Genomic DNA, 24,650 nt, shown 5'->3' on the forward strand with positions numbered 1-24,650 from the left:
TTTAAAATTGTAATTGAAAATAGCAAAGTATTATAATCAGAACTGTTAGTTGCTCAATCATGTCCAACTCTGTGAAACCCCATGGAATGTAGCCCGCCAGGCTCCTCTGTCCATGGAATTTTCCAGGCGATAATACTGGAGTGTGTTGCCGCTTCCTCCTACATAGGATCTTCCGAATCCAAGGGTTGAACCTACATCTCCTGTGTCTCCTGCATTGCAGGCAGATTCTCTATCACTGAGCCACCTGAGAAGCCCAATCAGAGGAAAGAAAACATCAGTTCAGTTTATAAGCAAAATTAAACAGAGTTACTAACCAAAATAATGAAGTTAAAAAATATATGGAAACTATATCATGGAGGCATATTATTTGTATTTTTAGAAAGATAGAGCCATATATTAGTGTGAAAAGATTTTAAAAAGTGAATATTAATTTGTTGAATAAGAAACATAGTATCAATGAGGATGTATCTAAATGACTAGATGGCAATAAGTAAATGTCTTCTGTGACTTTCTCTTTATATATTTTTTCTTACAGGAATTACATTGATAGGATTTCCCCTTGAGTATGTCTTGAGACCACATCCTTCCTCATAGCATCTTGCTCCAATCTTAGTGAACTGATTTACTTCTCCTTTGTTTTAGTTTTTCATTTTAAAATCACAGACCAAAAAAAAAAAAAAAACTACATTTTTTTCTCTTTTTTTTAACCTTCAGAGTCATAGTGACTTAGCAAAAAGTCAATGCCTCCTTCTTATTTACTCACATAGAGTATGCCATACCTCAAAATGTTTTTCAAGTAGTTTTGCATTTTAAAGAGAATGTAACTGTGGAAATGATTCTAAAGTTCAGTGTTACAGAAAATTATGACCTTGCTTTCATTTTGTAGGGCATCAGAAATGTGTAAAGTACTGGAGGATGGATTACATCTGTTTTGTCTTCTCCTAAAGTAATAATTTTTGTGGTTCTTTACTTTTCCTCTTTTCCTTTGGTCTGTGGCTGCAAAAATCACTTTAATTGCTCAGCTAACCTTTCTTTCTACCCAAGCATACCTTTAAAAAAACAGGTAATATTATTTTTTTGAGGCTTGATATACTCTGATGAAATGTGAAGCTTATTTACTTTCCTTAGCATTCCTTTTTTTGCTGGAGATCCTGACTATACCAATTCTCTTTAACTTTCGTGTAGATTTGTTATTGGGCGAGAAAAACCTGGACAAGTGAGTGAGGTTGCCCAGTTGATAAGCCAGACGCTGGAACAAGAAAGGCGCCAGAGAGAGCTGCTTGAACAGCACTATGCCCAGTACGATGCTGACGACGATGAGGTGAGTTGCTCTTGCAAACATACTTCTTCCTTCATTTCTTCTTACTACATCCCTACTTGATAAAACTCTCTTCACCATATAACAGTAAGACAGATCTTTGCAGTTTTGCAAGGAGAATATGTCCACCTCAACCTCACAGAAAGGAAATATTGCTTGTGTTTGTGATTAGCTTATCAATCAATTAATGGTATCATATTTAAAATATGAAGTCTTCTGGATCAAATAAGCATTCATTGAAACAAAAAAAAGGGTAAAAATACCAAAATATAAATACTAGCTATCTTAGATTTTTCTCTCTCTGCTTTGTATTTTTCAGTTTTTTTCCAAATTTTCTACAGTAAGTATGTAACAGGGAACACTTTTTCAAAAAATCAGTAATCATTTTGAATGAAAAGACATACATACATATACAAACATACACAGAAAAAGTACTGAAAATTGGTGAGTTTTTTAGAATTTTTTCCCCCCAGGAAGAGAAAGTTCTTTGGATCTGCTCACTATGATTTGTGCTCACATAATGCAGAACAAAGCTTTTCCACCAGCACATATTCCATAGAGTAGATCCATATTGGAGTAATTTTGCATCCTGCTCTCTGTAAAAGATCAAGCAAATGAATAGAGGCTAACCCCCAAGTGAAAACGACTCTCCGGAACCCTTGTGTGTCGTAATATAATACAGATGCTGGTCTATTTCTAATGTGAGTGCCAAATGTACGTTGATATAATGGGACAACATACTTTTTTATAAACATGTTAAACATGCATATGTTTCACATTGACATGTCAAAGGATCCGTCAACAATGTAGCTGCAGTGTTTCATGCTCCATAAACATAGTAAATATTCAGGTAAAATAGATATTCTTTGTTATACCAGCTGGTAGAAGGACAGTGCAACTTCATATGTTCAACCTCTACTCATCTGATATATTATTTTTCCAGAACTTTTTTGGTTTCTGTCAAGGACCTACTAAAGATTAATAAAGAGACATTCAAATATTTTTCATGTATTTTTAGTGTGGAATGTTCTAACTCAAATGTATATTCATTTTTCATTTGCTTGTAGTATAATGAGGATGTATGCTCTCTTTATTATAGTAGAAAATTTTTTCAGTGGTGCTTCAGTCAACTATTGATCTAAGAATAAACATCACACTATTCTTCACGTGAGTGAATTAGTTTCTTAAAATTCTATTTAACTGATTTAGTTTTTCACTTTCAGAATTCATTTTAAATGGCAAGTATTTTTTTGAAACAAAAACAGTGATTTCCTCAAATATTTGAACTTTCATCTTCCCAGTTTTTCGGTTCTCTGCACAAGTATCTTGTGTTTTATCAGAGACGCTGATTTGCTTTGGTTGCAAGCCTGAATTAGGATTGTAGAATCATTGCAGATTTGGCTGTTACCTGCTCACTCTGTTAGAAAAAATTTGGACTGAAGTTCAGGGGAGTACGGGTGACATCAAGTGGTGGAAGGTGAGGAGGCCAAATTTTCCAGTCACTGAATCTCAGTGTCTTTGCTTAAAAGTACAGGGCCAGTTCCTCATATTCCATAAAGCATGAGGAATAAAGCATCAGGTCTAACAAGGAAAGAGGGAAAAATCAGATATTTCTTTAATTAAGGCTTCCCAACTAAACATTTTAGATCACATACTACATATTTCCTCCAGTTATTTTGAGGAATAGATCACATTCATCTGCCAAAGCTTTCAACCTAAAGTTGTTTTTTTTTTTTTAAGTGTAAGATTTTCTCTAATAATTTGAATAAATGCATAAGGAATATTTGTCATTCAATGTTTATACTTAGAAATATGCCATATGGATTTTGTTTATTTGTTTGTATGCCTGTTCCCGGGGACTTCCCTGGTGGCTCAGTGGTAAAGAATCTGCCTGCAATACAGGAGACCAGAGTTTGATCCCTGAGTTGGGAAGATCTCCTGAAGGAGGGTATGGCAACCCACTCCAGTTTTCCTGCCTAGAGAATCCCATGAACAGAGGAGCCTGGTGGGCTACCGTCCATAGGGTCACACAGAGTTGGAAATGACTGAAGCGATTTAGCAGCAGCAGCATGCCTGTTTTTAAAAGGAAAGCAGAGTTGATTGTCACCTGAGCAGATATTCTCAGGGGCAAGGAGGGTAAATAAATATTCAGTGCCAGGCATTCTGCCGGGTGCCTTTCCTACATGATTTCAGATAATCTTTATAACAAGCAGAAGAGAATCTTCCCCCCACCCCCTTTTTCTAAAGATGTAATAATTGAGGCTTTTTCTAGTGGTATAGCTAGTGGCTGCCAGATTTAGGATGGGAACAGGGTCCTTCTGGCTCTGAAGCCTGGACTCTTTGCAACACTGCTGATTTTGAATGGAGTAGACAGATGTGTCTGTCTGTATCTAGGCACACACAGACTAACTGGGACACAAGAGATGCTGGAAGGATTCCCGTTTTGGGTAATGAAGTTTCTTGCAACACCTAGGTTCTGGAATTCTTTGTTCTATAAATTCCTATTAATAGGGAGATTGAAGAGTTATTTTACTATAGGTAAATACTTAATCCAGAAGTAGCCTGTGAAAATAGGGCTTAAAGGGAAGAATTGCTGAGTATACAACTGTTCTACAAAAAAATCGGAGTTTAGTTTTAGGTTAAGCTTTTTCTTCTGCCTGCAAGTTGTTGAAATAGAAAGCAGGTGTTTGCTACACCAAGTAACCTTCACTTTATTGAAAAGGTCAAGGAGCTCTTTCTCATTGTTTGTTTCTCTCTCACGTTCCTTTTGGACGTATCCCTCTCCCTTTCTTGTGTTACACACTGCCTCACCAAAGCATGCCCAGCTAAAACCAACCAACACACATAATTTTCTGTGTGTTGGAGAGATGAAAGGTCTGCAAATAGTGAAAATTTTTGTGTAAACATGTCAATTTATTTACTTGATTTAGACTTATTTTTATTAATGCTTCCAGGTGTTTTTAAATTGATTGATTTGAGTGTTATATCCTTGTTTTTTATTTATTCTCTCTCTGTGTTAATGAAAAGTAAAATACAAAATGAAAATAACCAATATTGGTTATCCAATGAGTGATTTGGATGGTCCTTGAATAATTTATTAATTTCATATGTAATTGAATAATTTATTGATTTACATAGCCTTGTTAACCCTGAGTTGTATAATCAATCACTTGGTTTCTCATTTTTCTTACCATTTATAGAATCATCTTGTGATTTCAAAGTTAGAATCATTTTTATTTGATAATATCCCCCATGACATTCCCTAGGCCAGCCAGGAAAACCTCTAATTAAATGCAGAACGACCAGGTTCATCCAGTTAATTTCCAGAGCCAGCACTTAGATCAGCGTTGTCTACTGCTGCTGCTGCTAAGTTGCTTCAGTTGTGTCCGACTTTGTGCGACCCCATAGACGGCAGCCCACCAGGCTCCGCGGTCCCTGGGATTCTCCAGGCAAGAGCACTGGAGTGGGTTGCCATTTCCTTCTCCAGTTCATGAAAGTGAAAAGTGAAAGTGAAGTCGCTTGGTCGTGTCTGACTCTTCGTGACCCCATGGACTGTAGCCTACCAGGCTCCTCCGTCCATGGGATTTTCCAGGCAAGGGTACTGGAATGGGGTGCCATTTCCTTCTCCGATTGTCTGCTGAAGAAAAGATAACTCTGGTTTTGGTCACATAACCCAGGGTTGATTCTAACTTGGAACCTGTCACATTGACAGAGGGGAGTTGGTTGCTTGAATTGCCTATAAGGAAAACATTGCACTGTGAGGAAATATATCCTGAAAATGTAAAAAAACAGTGGGCCTCTTATCAGAACCTTATTGAGGATTAAGAATGCTTTACCATGTATTGTGTGTGATTATATGTATCTGTTTTAATAGTTTAATAAATTATAAGTCATACTCCAGTAGAATTTAAAATATACAGATAATCCCAAAACTTCATTTAAATTTCTGAATTTTCTGTTTTTTTCCTTCAAATATTTAAACTGGAAGAATTTAAAATACGCGAATGCCCAACTCAATTTGAATTGCATTCCTGTTTCTGTTCATTCTCTGTTAAACATTCTGATTTTTTTTTAAGTTAAAATGGCTCTGCCTAACAGCTGAAAAATAAAAGAACGGATCCTTTAAAGAAGAGGGAGATGTAAATCTGAACCACTGAAAAATTTTAAATGTAGATCTGAGTGTATCTGTGATAAGGCATTGTACTTCTGGATTTATAAAATTCTCGTTCATTTATTTTTCTTTCTTCTTCCCCCCCCCCCCCAAAAAAAACCCCAATCTGAAAGGTAAGCATGGAGGATTTCAGTAAACCCCTCAGACAGTCAGCACTATCCCATGAAATCCTAAGGTTATAGTAAATTTTTCAACTAGATTTTATTTTCAGTAACAAATTTAATTTCCATTTATATACCACAGCTATCAGTGTTTACCTTTTAAGGCGAGATGATGTAATTCTGGCATATGTTTTGTGTCACATGAGTCATGTATCTGTATTTTGGGAATTCGTTTCTATCAAAAAGAGCAAAATGTAATGCGCAACCCTGTGGGCTTAGGTTGGAAATGAAGTGTGAACCAGTACTGTACCACTTTTTAAAATCAGGACGTATGTAATGGTTGTTCACATTAAAATGAGTTATTTTACATACACCTTTAAAATTATATGATTATTTTGCTTTTGCTTCTTTAAATATTAAGATATAGTATTTATTCGACTTTGAAGTCTTAGATTATAGATGGCATTTCAAAGCCTTTTTGTGTGGTAGTTTGTAACAAGATTAATTATCACTCCAGAAACCAAGGCTCCTTCTCTTAAAATATAATTTAATCTTTCTTTCATAATTTGTTTTTATTACTAGAAATTATTATTACAACTACATCATGACAATATTAGTTTATTTTTTTAGAATCTTTTAAAGTATTGAATACAATTTAGAGCAGCTGCCTACATGGATAAGCATTTTTATTGCTTGTGTTAATATGTAATAATTAGAAGCAGAAATATAATGCAAGTTATGGTTTGCATAAGAGTTAAAGGTTTACAAAAATGTAATTTTTATGTGAAAAAGCATTAAAGGGATAACATTAAATTTGACTTACTCTATTTGCTGTTCCTGTTTGGAAGCAGGTTATGTTGTACAAACAAGAGATTGCAGTTACTATGGATGGCCTTTTAATAATATGAACTGGCTTTATAACTGGTTACATGGTTGAAAAACTAAAAGTTTGGGGGTATTCCCTTAGTTCTTGAAAGTTTATGTTACAGTAAGCACTGGAACTTCAGTGGTTTTCCTTCCTTTATATTAACGCTGCTGTCTCTAGTGGAGGGAAAAGCGTTTTTTAATTTTTGTTGTCAACCATTTTAGAACACTGTGGCTGAATTGCAAGGAGTGTCTGGCAACTGCAATAACAATAACAACTATTTCCTAAAGGTTTGTTTTTTGGTGGAAAATAATGCTTATCTTTACCTTCCTGCTTCATGTGTGAAATTAAAAATTCTATGTGTCTTATTAACTAGCTCTGTGCTCAGAAGAACTTTTCTAGAACCATGTGTTTTGTATGTTGAATAACAATTTGAAAATAATCACTCAAAAAACAGTATTTAATTCTGAAACATAGCACACAATTTAGTCACAGGTTCTGCAGTTTGGACTCACTTCCTAATATTTCACCATGGATGTTTTTAACACCTAACATTTTAAATATTTTGTAATTCATATTAAGGAGAAGAAAAAGATAACAATAGAGCTGTATGATGTTTATAAAATACAATATACACAGCAATTTAAATATATTGTCTTTAAATTCAGTGATTATTTTTTATAAAAGGATCATTTGATAAAGTTCTTAATTTTTAAAAGAACTAAATGCATATATCTTTCAATTATAGTAGTACTTGTTTACATGACATATTATAGGTATACTAAAATGTATAAAAATATTTTATACTTTAAATAATAAAATAATTCTCACTATCTTTAGCTGCCAGTAATAGTGATAGAATAACTTAGAAATGGGAAGTCAGGTGTATTTAAAAGGGAGATTGAATCAGTTCTAATGAGGTGGATGAAACTGGAGCCTATTATACAGAGTGAAGTAAGCCAGAAAGAAAAATACCAATACAGTATACTAACGCATATATATGGAATTTAAAAAGATGGTAATGATAACCCTATATTGAGAAAGCAAAAGAGACCCAGATGTATAGAACAGTCTTTTGGACTCTGTGGGAGAGGGCGAGGGTGGGATGATCTGGAGAATGACATTGAAACATGTATACTATCACATGTGAAACGAATCACCAGTCCAGGTTTGATGCATGATACAGGGTGCTCAGGGCCGGTGCACTGGGATGACCCAGAGGGATGGGATGGGGAGGGAGGTGGGAGGAGCATTCAGGATGGGGAACACACACACACACACAAAATACAAAATAAATAAATAAAAGGGAGATTGCTTTATGGTGATTAGAGGAGCCAGAAAAATAGAAGAAACACAAAACCTTTCAACTTGTATGCAGACTCCAATTTGGACTTTTAAAATTATTATATTTAATCATACCCTTTGGCTTATGATCCCAGATCTCTACTGGTGGTTATTGTCATTGAAATCCAGAATCATAAGGTACTTGGAAGACATTGTTAAAGATTGTGTTCATTTTTGGTCTTACCTAAGCAATGGCACCCCACTCCAGTACTCTTGCCTGGAAAATCCCATGGATGGAAGAGCCTGGTAGGCTGCAGTCCATGGGGTCGCAAAGAGTCAGATACGACTGAGCGACTTCACTTTAACTTTTCACTTTCATGCATTGGAGAAGGAAATGGCAACGCACTCCAGTGTTCTTGCCTGGAGCATCCCAGGGACGGGGGAGCCTGGTGGGCTGCCGTCTATGGGGTCGCACAGAGTCAGACACAACTAAAGTGACTTAGCAGTAGCAGCAAGCAATACACACATGTGCACACAAGCACACACACGCTCAAACACACTATGCTCAAGAGGTGGCATACTGCTATACTTGAAAGGTCCTCTCTAGTAATATTATTTGTATGTAGAAGCATTATTATTTATAACATTGAGCAGAGACAGGAAGATGTAGCATGTGAAAGGAAATTAGAACAGAAAACTTTGTCTAAATAATGCCATCTTTTTGTATCTCATCTTTGTGGTTTATTTTTGTTTATTGTAATTCAAGTGATTTGAATATGTTTTCTTATTTTCTTTCCAGCTACCACATTGTGATATGAATTCATGAGCCAGATACAAAATATCAGATTAAATTAAATTTAAATTAAATTTATCTCAGATTACAGACTCTATACTTTCTAGAAACCATTCTAGAACAATTCAGTGATGAATTGCAGAGTTAGCAATGTTACACAAATGCCATAAAAACAAACACAAATGACAGCATTTTTCCAACTTTAAAAACATTTATGGGTTGAATATAATTTTTTACCAAAAAGCTCTAAAATGCTAAAATGCACAGTGAGAGTTGGGCCTTATTATCCTGGGAAACTAACTTTCCAGTAGGCCATAGGGATCCTGTGGTTCCCCATGCTTTTGCGTCTCCTGTTTTCTCTACCTTGAATGCCATTCCCTACACTCTTAGTTGCTCTTGTTAATCCTGTTCACCTTTCAGGACTCTTGTTTAGGTTTCATCCATTCCTCCAAAAGCTTTCCTGGGCTCTCTCAGCTGGGCTGAGGGCCGGTTTTTATTCAGTCAGTAGCACCTTGTGTAGCTTTCTTGACCACTTTTTATCTACCACTAGTTTGTAATCTCTTCAATGGCAGCTTTCAAATAGCTGCTTGACTTTTAATACTTGGAGGGATGAGCGCAACACTGGGCAGTTAGAGGAAGCCAAGACATTGAATCGAATTGAATCACTCAGATGATATTAAGATAAAGAGTGGAGAGAAGAGTTAAATGAGGAGAATGATGTTTAGTTAGGAGCATAGTCTGAAATAGTGAAGGGAAAATGGCATAGAATACAGGGATAAAAGAATCTGGGAATAGATTAGAGACTGAAGGTAGGGAAAGGGCTGAAGGAAGGAGCTGTACTTGTCTTTGGCACTTTGAGGGTTAGCACCTTTCTGTGGGCTTTTTCTATCACATTTAATTGTTTTGAGAGACTATGAATTTACAAGAAGACCTTATCTTTATCACATTGCACCAAAATTTTCTGCATGTAAAGCCAAGAAAAAAAATATTAATGCGTATTTCATTCCTTGAAAACCTTTGGGACCTTGGAAATAGCAGCCTGGTGACTCATACTGACATGACTGCTTTTTAGTCATAACTGAATAACCATGTAGTAGACACAGAATAGTTGAAATGGCCTAAGTGATATCAAGATCTATACTGCATAGATCTTCTCCTGCCCATTGTATGAACTTAGAAATATCCTTCAATCATAGAAATCATTCCTGATACCAGGAATATAGTCAAACCTTTAGAGTGGGAAATGTATATAATGAGGTATATGGCCTTGGTACCAACACCAAAAAATGATGAAAAAGATTTGTAAGTTATTCCTATTCAAAAGAAGAAGAAGTTCTTCCCTACTCAAAATAATACAAAAAATCCTAAACAAAATAGTAGCAAACCATATTCAATAACATAAAAAAGATATCATGGCCAAGTTGAGTTTAGCCAATAATGCAAGTATGGTTTAACACTGGAAAATCAGTCACTATTGCATCTGACATTGTACTGAAAGGCATGAAGAAATAATTAAAGAAATAAATTAGAAAGAAAGAAATAAGAGTTATCATTACCAAGAGTTATCATAAGCGTTATTATTCCCAAGTGATTGTCTGTTTGGAAAAGCTCAAATATATATACAGAGAATACTTTACAGATAGAAATATATGATTTCAGTGAATTTGCTGGATACAGAATTAATATAAAATATAACATCTATTTCAGTGTATCTACATAAAGAAAATAATTTATAAGCTATTTACCTTGTTAAAGGCAAGAACATGCCTAACAAAAGATAAGTATGACTTTCATGGAGAAAAATACATTTTATTGAACTTTATTAAAGAAAGCTTGTATAGAAAGACAAAAAAAAAAAAAAAAAACACCACTTGTTCGTGGACTAGGAGACTCAATAGCTTAATTCAGTCAATTTTCTATAAGTTAATTTATATATTCAATATGATTGAAATAAAAATGATTCTAAGGAATTTTTAGATGGAATTTGATAACCTGATGTTCAAATATATATATGAAAGAATAATGCATCAGAAATAACCATGATATTTCACATGGTATTTATTATTAAGAGATACTTATTATATTATATTAAGAGATATTTATTATTAAACTGTAGCAAGTTAGAACCTAGGACAAAAGAATGGATAAGTTGGTCAATTAGCTGAGAAACAGACCCTCCCACATAGAAAATTTGTTTGTGACACAGATAACACTCTTATTATATGAGTTGAGAAATATTAGGCTTTTCAATGAAGGGTAAATGGTAAAATTGCAATCCTCATCTCAATCTGAGCTCAAAGTTCATTCCAGATGAATTATTACTCAAATGTGAAAAGAAAAGCTGTAAAATTTAGGATTCAGTATAGAAGAATATCTTTATGACTTCAGTGTAAGAAATGGTTCCTTACATGAGACACTTAACAAATCCATAAGGGAAACAATTGAGAAAATTGAGTGCATTAAGATTAAGAACTTCTACTTATCAAAAGATTACTTCTGTGAAAACAGACATACCAGAAGCTTGAAGAAAATATTTGAAAAAATAAAAAACTGAAAGAAACCTATATAAAAAGTCCTCTGTGAGCCAATGAGAAAAGTCTACATATAGACTATTGACTTAAATAGTCATACTGTAGGAAAAGGGAAATCTGAGTGGCCAATCAGCACATGAAAAGATGCTGAAACATATTAGGAATCAAAATGTAAAAAGTAAAAACCAAAATGAAATACTATTTTCCATCTATTAAATTGATTTAAATTGGATATTTTAAGTTTTGGTGGGAATATGGACTAAAAGGAGCTCTTCTCTGTATAAATATAAATTGGCCAATTCACTTTGAAAAATGATTTGGCATTATCTAGTGAAGTTGACTCAACAATTATATTTCTTAAAAAAACACCTTAGTAAAATTCTTAAATTCATGAGGTGTTGCTGTTGTTGTTCAGTCACTCAGTCATGTTTGACTTTTGTGACCCCGTGAACTGCAGCACACCAGGCCTCCCTGTCCTTCACTATCTCCCTGAGATTGCTCAAACTCATGTCCATTGAATCCATGATACCATCCAACCATCTCATCCTCTGTCGTTCCCTTCTCCTGCCTTCAGTCTTTCCCAGCTCAGGGTCTTTTCCAGTGAGTCAGCTCTTCCAGTGAGTCTTTTGCATCACGTGTCCAAAGAATTGGAGCTTCAGCTTCAGCATAAGTCCTTCCAATGAATATTCAGGGTTGACTTTCTTTAGAATTGACTGGTTTGATCTCCTTGCTGTCCAAGGAACTCTTAAGGATCTTTTCCAGCACCACAGTTTGAAAGCATCAATTCTTCAGTGTTCAGCCTTCTTTATGGCCCAACTCTCACATCCATACATGACCACTGGAAAAACCATTGCCTTGACTAGACGGACCTTTGTTGGCAAAGTAATGTCTCTGCTTTTTAATATGCTGTCTAGGTTGGTCATAACTTTTCTTCCAAGGAGCAAGCGTCTTTTAATTTCATGATTGCAGTCACCATCTGCAGTGATTTTGGAGACCAAGAAAATAAAGTCTGCCACTGTTTCCATTTTTTCCCAATCCACTGGCCGTGAAGTGATGGGACCAGATTCCATAATCTTAGTTTTTTGAACGTTGAGTTTTAAGCCAGCTTTTTCATTCTCTTTTACGTTCATTGAGAGGCTCTTTAGTTCCTCTTCATTTTCTGCCATTAGAGTGGTGTCATCTGCATATCTGAGGTTATTGATATTTCTCCCAGCAGTCTTGATTCCAGCTTGTGACTCATCCAGCCTAGCATTTCACATGATGTACTCTGCATATAAGTTAAATAAGCAGGGTGACAATGTACAGCCTTGACATACTCCTTTCCCAATTTGAAACCAGTCTGTTGTTCCATGACCAGTTCTAACTGTTGCTTCTTGACCTGCATATAGGTTTCTCAGGAAGCAGGTCAGGTGGTCTGGTATTCCCATCTCTTTAAGAATTTACCACAGTTTGTTGTGGAAGCACAGTGTAATATCATTCTTGTAACAGAAAAGAATTGGATACAACTTAAATCTCTATCAAAAAGAGAACAGGTTAATATATTGAAGTATATTCAATGGAATGCCATACAGAAGATGTTTCTGCACTTCATAACAGGGATTTCAGGAGCCTGTAATTAAAAGGAGAAAGGCACAGAAGAATACATGATTCCATTTATATGAAGTTTAAAATCATGTAAAAATTACTGATACATTACTCAGTCATTCAAAAATATAGTAAAACTAAAGAAAAACAAAAACGATAAAAATCAGCAGAATTATTCTCAAGGGCAAGAGACTAAACTATTATAGAATCAAGAGGCACAGAGAGAGGATTGTAATTGAAAGGTAGTGGTACTGCTCCTTAAGTTGTTAGTTCATTTGTGGTGGTTATATCCTTATTTCATTATATTTTTGTATATTTCATAAATATTATTTGTGTGAATTCAATATTTAATGAAAAAAGTTAAAATCTGTCGTGTCCAATTGCTTATATTTAACAGTTATATGGGTATAAAATGAATATGACATGATTCCTGCTCTCCAGGGTCCTATAAAATGACTTAAAGACTTTGTTTCTCAAAGTGGGACTCTCATAGTACTTCTTTAAGATTGCAAATTTCTCCACCCAGCCTTGCATCTGCTGGAACATAATATGCACTGTGAATGGCCTAGGGCTATGGGGGTTTGTGGGGAGGGTTAGGTATAATCAGGGCTGGAGCTGTCCAGTTTAAAGATGCCGGGAAAACTGACAAGAAGACTTTTGAGTGCCGGTATTGCAGACACTTTTCAAGAAGAAATTGTCACAAACCACCAGATAGCCATAATGAGGAAAGGAGTAAAATTATTTTCCCTCAAAGGAAATTATAAGTTTGAGAGTGCATTTATTATTAATCCATAGAAACACCATCAATGATATTTTTGTTGGTCTTACTTTTTGTTTACTATCAATTCTGTATATATAATTTCTAGATCTATGTGATAATCAGCATTTTTGCCATCATATGAGTCAGTTTTTATATGAATACACCATATTTTCCAAGATTCAATTAGTTGTACAACTAAAGAATTATTGAAATAATAATAGTGTGCCACTTGGTCAGTGTAGTTGCTCTCTTCTGCAGATTAAAGATTCAGGAAAATACAAATCTCTTAAGTCTCTTCCCACAATTCTGCTGGCATCAGAATAAGTGCTTCATTGTTTCCTTAGCAAGTAAAATGAAATTCAAGGAAGGCTGCCAATTTGAAATTGCAGTGTGACATTTGAATTACAGAGGTCTACTTTGGCCTCTTGACTGTTTAGTTCTGGATATCAGTGGGAAAAATAGGGATCACTGGTTCCCTCCTCATATAGAATATATTCATCAGAGACTTAAAGACAATGACATTTATATCTTAGTAAGTAGCTATCATTTATAAAGAGGAATTGAATTACAAATATTGAGTCATGGAAAAATATAGTTTATACTCCCAAGAAGCTTAGTATTTTGCTGTGGAAACAAATATATATGGTAAAGAATTTAAATCATTTTCAAAGCAGTCTGTCAAAAGGCCAGAAAACCATAGTCTAAAAGAATCATCACAACAAAGGACACACAAAAGTAAAAGCGTGAGTTTGAGACTTGTGGTTTCAGCTTTTATTTGCAAGAATTTGTTTGTTGTTATTTTTATATGTTTTCTGTAGCTAAGAAGCGAGCTAATATTGGGTGAACTCAAGAAATAAAAAGACTAGTTTACCTGCAGAGTATATGAAAGGAGTAACGGTGGGAAAGTCTTCAACAGAGTGAACTGAATAATGCTATCAGTTCAGTTCAGTTCAGTTGCTCAGTTGTGTCCCCTTCTCCTCTTGCCCCTGATCCCTCCCAGCATCAGAGTCTTTTCTGGTGAGTCAACTCTTCGCATGAGGTGGCCAAAGTACTGGAGTTTCAGCTTTAGCATTAGTCCTTCCAAAGAAATCCCAGGGCTGATGTCCTTCAGAATGGACTGGTTGGATCTCCTTGCAGTCCAAAGGACTCTCAAGAGTCTTCTCCAACACCACAGTTCAAAAGCATCAATTCTTCGGCACTCAGCCCTCTTCACAGTCCAACTCTCACATCCATACATGACCACTGGAAAAACCATAGCCTTGACTAGACGGACCTTTGTTGGCAAAGTAATGTCTCTGCTATTGAATATGCTATCTATGTTGGTCATAAATTTTCTTCCAAGAAGTAAGCGTCTTTTAATTTCAAGGCTGCAAACACCATCTGCAGTGATTTTGGAGCCCCCCAAAATAAAGTCTGACACTGTTTCCACTGTTTCCCCATCCATTTCAAATAATGTTATAGAAACTTCAAAAATCAGCTGAATTTCTAGGCAGTTTTTGAAATTAACATGATATTGTAAAGCTACCATACCCTAATAATAATAATAATGGTTGGGAAACAGTTCTCTCCAGGGCTCTAAGATTTCTGAGGCATTGACTACTCTTTGTTCTAGACTATCTGTTCAAGTCCCTTATGATTATACAGTGGAAGTGACAAATAGATTCAAGGGACTAGATCTGATAGAATGCCTGAAGAACTATGGACAGAGGTTCATGACATTGTACAGGTATGGCCCTAACAGAAGCAGAAGGTGTCAAGAATACACAGAAGAACTATACAAAAAAGCTCTTCATAACCCAGATAACCATGATGGTGTGATCACTCTCCTAGAGCCTGACATTCTAGAATGCGAAGTCAAGCAGGCCTTAGGAAACATCACTCCAAGCAAAGCTAGTGGAGGTGATAGAATTCCAGTTGAATTATTTTAAATCCTAAAAGATGATGCTCTGACAGTGCTGCACTCAATATGCCAGCAAATTTGGAAAACTCAGCAGTGGCCACACGACTGGAAAAGGTCAGTTATCATTCCAATCCCAAAGAAAGACAATGCTGAAGAACGTTCAAACTACCGCACCATTGCACTCATCTCACACACTAGAAAAGTAATGCTCAAAATTCTCCGAGCCACGCTTCAACAATACATGAACCGTGAACTTCCAGATGTTCAAGCTGGTTTTAGAAAAGGCAGAGGAACCAGAGATCAAATTGCCAACATCCGTTGGCTCATTGAAAAAGCAAGAGAGTTCCAGAATAACATATACTTCTGCTTTATTGACTATACCAAAGCCTTTGACTGTGTGGATCACAATAAACTGTGGAAAATTCTGAAAGAGATGGGAATACCAGACCATCTGACCTGCCTCCTGAGAAATCTGTATGCAGGTCAAGAAGCAACAGTTAGAACTGGACATGGAACAACAGACTGGTCCCACACTGGGAAAGGAGTACATCAAGGCTGTATATTGTCACCCTGTATATTATTTAACTTCTATGCAGAGTACATCATGAGAAACACTGGGCTAGAGGAAGCACAAGCTGGAATCAAGATTGCTGGGAGTAATATCAACAACCTCAGATATGCAGATGCCATCACACTTATGGTAGAAAGTGAAGAAAAACTAAAGAGCCTCTTGATGAAAAGGAAAGAGGAGAGTGAAAAGTTGGCTTAAAACTCAACATTCAGAAAGCTAAGATCATGGCATCTGGTCCCATCACTTCATGGTAAATAGATGGGGAAACAGTGGAAACAGTGTCTGACTTTATTTTTTTGGACTCCAAAACCACTGCAGATGGTGACTGCAGCCATGAAATTAAAAGATGCTTACTCCTTGGAAGAAAAGTTATGACCAACCTAGACAGCATATTAAAAAGCAGAGACATTACTTTGCCAACAAAGATCCGTCTAGTCAAAGCTGTGGTTTTTCCAGTAGTCCTGTGTGGATGTGAGAGTTGGACTATAAAGAAAACTGAGTGCTGAAGAATTGATGCTTTTGAACTGTGGTGTTGGAGAAGACCCTTGAGAGTCCCTTGGACTCCAAGGAGATCCAACCAGTCCATCCTAAAGGAAATCAGTCCTGAATATTCATTGGAAGGACTGATGCTGAAGCTGAAACTCCAATACTTTGGCCACCTGATGCGAAGAACTGACACATTTGAAAAGACCCTGATGCTGGGAAAGATTGAAGGTGGGAGCAGAAGGAGACGACAGAGGATGAGCTGGTTGGATCTCATCACCGACTCAATGGACACGAGTGAGTAAACTCCAGGAGCTGGTGATGGGTAGGGAGGCCTGGTGTGCTGCAGTCCATGGGGTTGCAAAGAGTTGGACACGACTGAGCAACTGAACTGAACTGAATCAGTGACACCACCTCTATCCTGGAAAGTATTCAGGTTGACCTCAGCTCAGTGGCCAGGGTTTTTATGGATTAGAATTCCCTTCATCCCTATATTTCTCCCTTGTGGTCCCATTCCTGGTCTGTAAAATCACTGATATCGCCTGCTATATTTGAGGACGTAGTGGTATGGCACTAAAGGCTCTGATACCACTAGTATCTTAGACCAAGTAAAAAACTCACTTGAGGAATCTTAAGGAGATAGCCCCTGTATTTCTAAAGTAGACCTTGATGGTTTATGAAATTTGTTTAACCAATAGGGTCTGGGAGCCTGGGGAGTATAGTCAGTCTCAGAACTGCAAGTTGTCTCATTCTGCTATTTGGACTTCTTTTAATAGTAGTTTTAATTATATGCTGTGGGAAAGACTGAACAGATTTTGTCTGGCCACTCTTGGCCACACGTATCAATGTAGTCAAGGGAATGCCATACTCATGGGAAGATTCATCAGATACCCAAGTGGTGCAGAAATGAGGGTGAATATTATTGGAAAACAATTCCCCCAGGGCTCTCTAACTTCTCTGCTTGTGTTGTGAGCAGAGGCACTAATGGCCTTTGTTTCAGATATTTTTTCAATGATATTTTACATAGTGAACAGCCTTGGAAAATAGAGATAGTGTCTCCATTTAAGGTAGGTGACGGACTTGCTTATCGCCTTTGATTAAAAATTTTGAGTTTTCTAAGCTCAGAATTCTTAACAAAAGATTTTATGTTCATACCCTCTGCTCCATTTTTAGACCATGACAGAATCCTGGATTTGATCTTTGTTTGGAAGCCATTTCTTAGTCTTAGAATCGAGACTCTCAGAACCATCACGTTTTGTTGGTTCCTTTCTGTTCAGCTGTCCTCTGAGTTGATGGCTAGTCATCATATTTTACTATAAGCAGCAGAAAGAAAGCAGACAGTGCCTTCAACACTTTGGAAATCGACTTCTCTTGTTCATTTGGTTCAGTAGGAGTATTTCCTATGTTGTGCTTCAGAAGGTGATAATGTGGCTAAGCTTTCTGCCACTACAGTCTTTTCAAGGCAATTTAGGCTGCTTTAATATACTCTTCAAAATCCTCCCTGCTTTCATTCCAGCCTGATTCCAGACTTCCCCATTTTCCTATATTTATTACGGCTGAGCTGGGCTGTGCTGAGTTGCTAGTTGTGTCCGACACTTTGCGACCACATGGACTGCAGCCCACCAGGCTCCTCTGTCCATGGGATTCTCCAGGCAAGAATACTAGAGTGGGTTGCCATGCTGTCCTCCAGAGCATCTTCCCAACCCAGGGATTGAACCCAGGTCCCCCACATTGCAGGCAGATTCTTTACCGTCTGAGCCACCAGGGAAGCCCCCCTTTCTATTGTTCTATAATAAATTACTACCAGAATGTAGCAACTTAAAATAAGAAATACTCACAGATTACAGTATCTGTAGGTCAGTTTAGCTGGATACCTCTGACTCAAGATGTCTCATAAAGCCAAAAGTAAGGTTGTAGCTACAGCTACACACGCTCAACTTGGCAAAGGTCTGCTCCAAGGCCACTCATAGCTGTTGACTGAATGCAGGAGATCCACTTCCAGCTCGGCAGGCCTCAGGTCCTTGCTGGCTATTGGCCACAAACAGCAGTTTCTTGTGATACGGGCCTCTCCATAGGACCACATACAACATGGTGGGTTGGCTTTCAACAGCAAGAGGACAAAAGAGATGCCAGTCACAGGGTTTTGAAAACCAATCTTAGAAGTGACATCCCATCACTTTTGTTGTATCCTGCTTGTTAGAAGTGAGTCTCTAGATGCAGTGCCCATTCAAGGGAAGAGCTTATAGAAGTCCATGAGGAAGAGATCAATGGGGCTTATTTTACAGCCTACCTGCCATAGTGGTAAAGAGCTTTTGAGGAGTATGCTTTTGAAATGGAAGGAGGCAGGGAGCTAAAGAAAGCTTTACAATTCTGTAAAATCTAATTCTAGTTTTTGAATGGTCTACCACAATTACTAGAAAATTTTAAGAAGGGTTAAAGATGAGTTTGAGTTCTTACAGAAGATTGTACAGGCAAATCTTAAATCTATCTGGGCAGAATTTTAGGAGGAATAATCTGCCAGCAGATTATTAATAATCTGCCTGCCTTCAGGAGCTGAGCATCTGAAGGCAGGGAACACAAGAGGCATTATCAGTAATAGAGATAGAGATGTTAGATGTTTCTTGATTTGGTGACTAGACAGTAAGAATGGAGTGAAACTTCAGAAACATTCTGAAAACAAAGATAAAATTTTGAATGACTTGATAAATGAGAGAAATGAATATATGTCTTGAGCCATACATCATGGTTGGATGTTTTACATATTTTATTTCTTTGAATCCTCTCAATACCTGTGAGGTTGGAATTTTTCACACCATTTTATAGAAGAAAAGATCACAGAAGACACAAGCTAAATGACTTGCCCACTGTCATGCAACAGTGGTATTACCTTTTCTCTTTTGGGGCCCTGGTCTCTCCAGCTCCCAAGCCATGCTCTTTTTTGTTGTACTATTCTGTGGCATTGTCTTGGAGAAACCGAAGACAGTGGAAATAATCATAGTCCTGATGATTATCATAGTCATCTAGTCATTCAGCATATTCTAGGCACTGTGATTGGAGAAGGCAATGACACCCCACTCCAGTACTCTTGCCTGGAAAATTCCATGGACAGAAGAGTCTGGTGGGCTGCAGTCCATGGGGTCACAAAGAGTCGGACACGATTGAGCAACTTCACTCTCACTTTTCACTTTCATGCATTGGAGAAGGAAATGGCAACCCACTCCAGTGTTCTTGCCTGGAGAATCCCAGGGACGGGGGAGCCTGGTGGGCTGCCGTCTGTGGGGTCGCACAGAGTCAGACATGACTGAAGCGACTTAGCAGCAGCAGCAGCAGGCAGTGTGATTAATACTTCAAATATATCACTACTAGAAATTCTCCCAACAACGTTATGAAGAAGGTGTTATTATCCCCAATGACATGAAAAGAGACCAAATGGCCCAACATTACAAAACCTGGACACACAGAAGTCAGCTGACAGAACACGGAAAGAGAGATGCCTTTTCAGAGATGGGGATGCTTTTGCTGAAAGTCATCTAGATGGTTGGCGCAGACTGAGGAATTTTAAACATTAAAGTGTTAGTTTGAGGTCTTTCTCCTCCAGAGAAAAAGCAACTCTCTTCTGTCCTCCCACAGAACTGAGTCTGAAAATATATATAACCAAATTCAATTCCAGTAAACAAATTCCAACAAAAACTGCATAATTAAGGCTATTTTTATGATTAGCACCATTTAGTTTCCCTGAATTTACCAGAATAAACATTGCCTCAGCAAAAATGACTACTAATGGCTGAACCTAACAACAAGAGAAAATCCCAGAAGGGTCAATGAGGCCCCGGCTGCAGCTGTGCTTTTTCCATGTTTCTTACTTGAAAGCTGAGAATCAACAGGAAAATCAGGCTCTACCGTGCTGTGTAGATGTGGCTAAAACTGTATTAAATTTATTCAGCAAACATTTGTTCAGTGCCTACTACATGCCAAGCAGTGTGCGAACCACACTGGAATTACAGGCATAGATTATACCTGGCATTCTCAAAGAATTTGCCATTGAAAAAAGTTGTTGGGAGAAGGCAGATAAAAAAACAGCCAAGTTTTATGGGTGAAGTGTGGCACATCACAGAAACATTAAGAGTCTTAAAGAAGAGTCACGAAGAAGAGTCTTAAAGGCAGCAGCCTTTAAGTAGATGGACATTCATTTGGACCATTAGGGAAGGAGGGGAGTCAATAAGTGAGGAGAATAGAGACCTGGAAGTTTGCTTGACCTTGGGTAGAAGCTAGTACCTACTCCAAAACTGAGAACACGAGAAGAGGAGCAAGTTAAGGAAGTGTAAAAGTTTCACTTCAAAAATGACAGTTTGCTTTTAAAAGATTCATGTGGCCAGGGTTTCTAGGACATTATATTTGTGAGACCAAAAGCAAACAAATGTCTGGTTACAAGATTTGGTGAAGCTTTACCCTGTTGCTAATGTGGTATAAGTACCACCAGCAGCAGCAGTGGTCACTTATTTTGAGTATCTGCCATGTGCCTGCCCTTGTGTTGCATATTCTGCAGGCACCATCTAACTAAATGTCATGAAAACCTTGTTACTCTAAGGAACTATTTTTATCCTCACTTTATGGATGTGAAATTGAAACTTAGATCTGAAAAGTAACTTTGCCAACATCAAGAGCTGAGATTTGAACCCAGGCCCAAGTAATTTCAAAACCAAGTTTCTTTAATTGGTCTTTGCTATAACAGATACTGTCCATTCCTTTGTAAAACCTATACTGAGATCTACAGCCCTCCTGAGTATTCAAGGCTCTAATATGTCTACATGCTTCTGGTCCCTCTAGAACCGCCAGAAGAGGCAGAAGCTGTCAGTTGTACTTAATATTGTAATTATGAATCTTAATAAAATATTAAATCCTCCGATAGAATATGAGTATAAAGGAAGTTGTGTCTATGAAAGCAGATAAAATTCTTTGTAGCGATTCAGAGAAGACTGGTAGCTTGAAATGCAAAAGAGAAAAGCTATAAAAATCTACAGGAATTTCACACTTATTTTGCCTTGCAAGTATCTTTTTCATACATTTTAAGACAGTGCATTAATTCTTTGGTGTATACGCTCTGGTTTTGGTTTATATAACAAGGAGTACATGAAACATCAGTCAGCATACCTGTGAGCCAAACCTTTTGAAGGAGACTTCTGTGCGCCTGCCCAGGGTGAGCATACTATGAGAGAAAAGAAGAGGACAAGAACTTTGGAGCTCACTACAGGCAGGCACAAGTCTTCAAAGTGAACTGAATGATAAGGTTCAAAGATGCAGAGAGTGAATCTCAACACAACAGGATTATGCACCAGGGCTTTTGGTTGGACAGAAATGAAAGGAATGTATTTCCATTTATTTTTCTACAAAGCTTTAGCTCTGTAGACTGCAAACAGCATAGCATAGAAGAAAGAGCATGGGCCGTGGGATATGTTAAATGTGTAGCTTCAGGAACATAACTAATTGACCTTGAGGAAAGTTTCTGAGCCTCAGTTTCCTCAAGTTAACATGGTATAGTAACATCAGACAGTTTTTAAAGAATGTACAGTGTTGGACACATAGTAAATTACAAAAAAAAAAAAAAAAAATTCATTATTCTTTTTTTTACCCTTTTGGGAGGCTATTTAAACATATAAGATGTTAGTCAAGAAGGTAGATAAGATGATGAAATGGTAAGAACTATTCTTGCCTCATTTAAAGTGGATTTGCAAGTTGGGACAAAGAACTTTCAAGAGTTTCTATTTACTTAAAAGATGTTAAGTATTTTCAGAATAAAGAGATAAAGAGAAGAAGGATCAATGGAAACACTTTGTTGTAGCAGTTTTGGGGGGTACAACATTGTCCACTTTTCCTCTGTAAATGTCAAATGCAATCCAATTTAATTTTGAGATGTATGAAATTCTGTATCAGTCCATGTAATTTATATTATTTGCTGACTAACCAGAAAAGTTATTTCCATTTTCCAAAAAGATAAAAGAATTAGAAGAATGTATATTCTGAGTCTACTAAATGTAACTTTTAAACTTCTACGTGTTTATGGGCTTCTGTAGTAAATCCACACTTTATTCTAAAGCCTGTTTAGGATGGGGGTGATAAATAATCAACGGGAGAGAATGGCAACATGTTTTAAAACACTATATCCAGAGTTTCTGATAATAGTATAATGAAGACAGTAAAATATACATCTTGTCCTCTGGATGCTTGAGATTAATTAGAGAAAACACTAGTAAATGGAAAGATGAAATGAAAGATAACAAATTTTAACAGAATTGCAGGCAGATTGGGTATTGAGAAGGAGACTGGCAAAGTAAAACAAAAAATCAAAACAATTCTTAGTGACTTGCATTTATAAAAATAATTTTGATGACTCAAATGGATAGCAAAGCCAGAATTGTACTTAGAGGAGAGAATTCCATATATTGTAGAAACCTAATCCTGTTATTCACTAAAAGGAATGTTAAAAAATTAATGAGGGATGGTATGGGGAGGGAGGAGGGAGGAAGGCTCAGGATGGGGAATACATGTATACCTGTGGCGGATTCATTTTGATATTTGGCAAAACTAATACAATTATGTAAAGTTTAAAAATAAAATAAAATTTAATTAAAAAAAATTAATGTGATCTAATGCTACCTTCTCATCAAATGACTTTACAGGGTATTTTCTTGATATGATTGAAAACTTCCTAGCAGGTTACAGATATTACCAAGTAAATGCAATTGGCATTCTTGGATTCATTTAAAAAAAAAATATTTTTCAATATCCTGTTAGAGGTTAGGCCTCTTCCTAGGCACATATTTATGTTCATTCTCTTAGACATGGTGAAGAAGTATCTATTTTCAAGCTGTTAAAGGAAAATCAAATTGTTCAACTCTTAGGTTTAAAAAGTGCTATGCTGTCATCAGACCTTAAATTTAACTTCAGATTTTATTGAGTCATTCATGATGTTTATCAAATTGATGTGATATAGAAGTGAATTTTATGTACCTAGCTTGGGCCTTTATAATTGCTGATAGTTGTAACTATACGGTTAAGAATAAGTGCAGAGTTTTATGTCTCTAAATCAGAACTTTCAGCAAGGTATCTTGAGATCACATACTTGCCAGTCGTGCTACATTTCTGTTCATTAACATCACTGGGATTCATCAAGTACGTATTAGTTCTAAGAATATGTATAAACAGAAGATGAATTAATGTACAGACTCTCTCTCTCTCTCTCTCTCTCTCTCTCTCTCACACACACACACACACACACAAACACACACAAAACAGGTCTGGAATTAGAGTCCTTTTAAGGTTTATAGGAACTAATCATACCACAAATGGAAGCTCTCTGGGAACAGCCAGCCCCCACTGTTCAGCTACCTTCCCTCCCAGTGCCATTGACACTTAGAATGATGTTTACAGTTCAGATCATTTCAGACTGCTTTCTAAAGACTCCTAGGATTCCCTGTGCTGATAAACTATATATGGTTTCAACATGGAGGCCAGCCACTGCTTTCTGTTTCAGTCAAGGCGTCTCTGATTTTTTTGTGTGGGGGAAACAGGGAGTTCTAATGTGTAACCAGTGTGGAAAGTCAGTGCTCTGTATGAAATATCCTGAGCTTACCTGTATACACAAAGGCCGCCAAAGTCAAAGTCTTGATGATAATAGTCTCTGTGTGTGGAGGAAGAGTCTGAGTATGCTGCATCATCCTTTGTTGTTCATCATGCTCAATGGCCTCCAGAAATTGTGTGTACGTCTGGACACTGCAATTTAAGAGAGAAATTTGAGAACCTGGAGAGATGTCAGTGTACAGGCAGAAAGACAATTACAGAGAATGAGACCTAGGAGGAAATTGCAGTTATTTTACTTTGAAAGAGCGAATTCAAAATGGCAATAATAACGATCTTTCAGAAATTAGGAATTGTTACACTGAAGTTAATGACTGGATTTCCTTCATTTGCAAACAGTCAAGTAAATACAGTTTCAGGTTTAGGAAGAACAATTTAGTGTAAAACCAAAAGATAAAATAGTCGGATACTAAGCTTCTTTAGTCAAAGAAATAGATCACTCAGTACACTATGAAATGTTTTAAAGACAATATGAATTCTTATCTGTTTTATGTATTAAATGTAATACTACCTGAAGGAGCAGGGGTGAATTAAAGAAACTTTGTTTTTCAAGCCTGTGAGTCCGTGATTTATCTTCAATTTAAATCAGAAGGTATAGATCTCAATTAACCTGGTGCTGCCAGGAAAGGAGCCACTTTCTAATCATGTTAAGGA

General features: G+C 36.9%; 1 protein-coding gene and 1 long non-coding RNA gene across 8 annotated transcripts in view; one reads left to right on the forward strand and one right to left on the reverse strand.

Moving 5' to 3' along the window:
* The window catches only part of PPP1R9A (protein phosphatase 1 regulatory subunit 9A), a 339,158-nt gene that overhangs the window by 236,889 nt on the left and 77,619 nt on the right, over window positions 1-24,650 (forward strand). For 5 of the 7 annotated variants that reach the window (XM_055589752.1, XM_055589751.1, XM_055589754.1 and 2 more), the window contains exons 6-7: window positions 1,186-1,321; window positions 6,680-6,745. In XM_055589752.1, coding sequence (XP_055445727.1) covers window positions 1,186-1,321; window positions 6,680-6,745 — 202 coding nt within the window. The remainder of the gene's footprint in view (window positions 1-1,185; window positions 1,322-6,679; window positions 6,746-24,650) is intronic. The other 2 variants (XM_055589756.1, XM_055589757.1) reach the window with 1 other exon arrangement.
* Window positions 107-24,614, reverse strand: LOC129658905 (uncharacterized). Its single transcript, XR_008717575.1, has 3 exons — window positions 24,508-24,614; window positions 23,992-24,131; window positions 107-244 (listed from the first exon to the last, which is right to left on the reverse strand). It is a non-coding gene; the product is annotated as an uncharacterized LOC129658905 (long non-coding RNA).

Source organism: Bubalus kerabau, chromosome 8 (genome assembly GCF_029407905.1).
Source record: "Bubalus kerabau isolate K-KA32 ecotype Philippines breed swamp buffalo chromosome 8, PCC_UOA_SB_1v2, whole genome shotgun sequence".
NCBI lineage: Eukaryota > Metazoa > Chordata > Mammalia > Artiodactyla > Bovidae > Bubalus > Bubalus kerabau.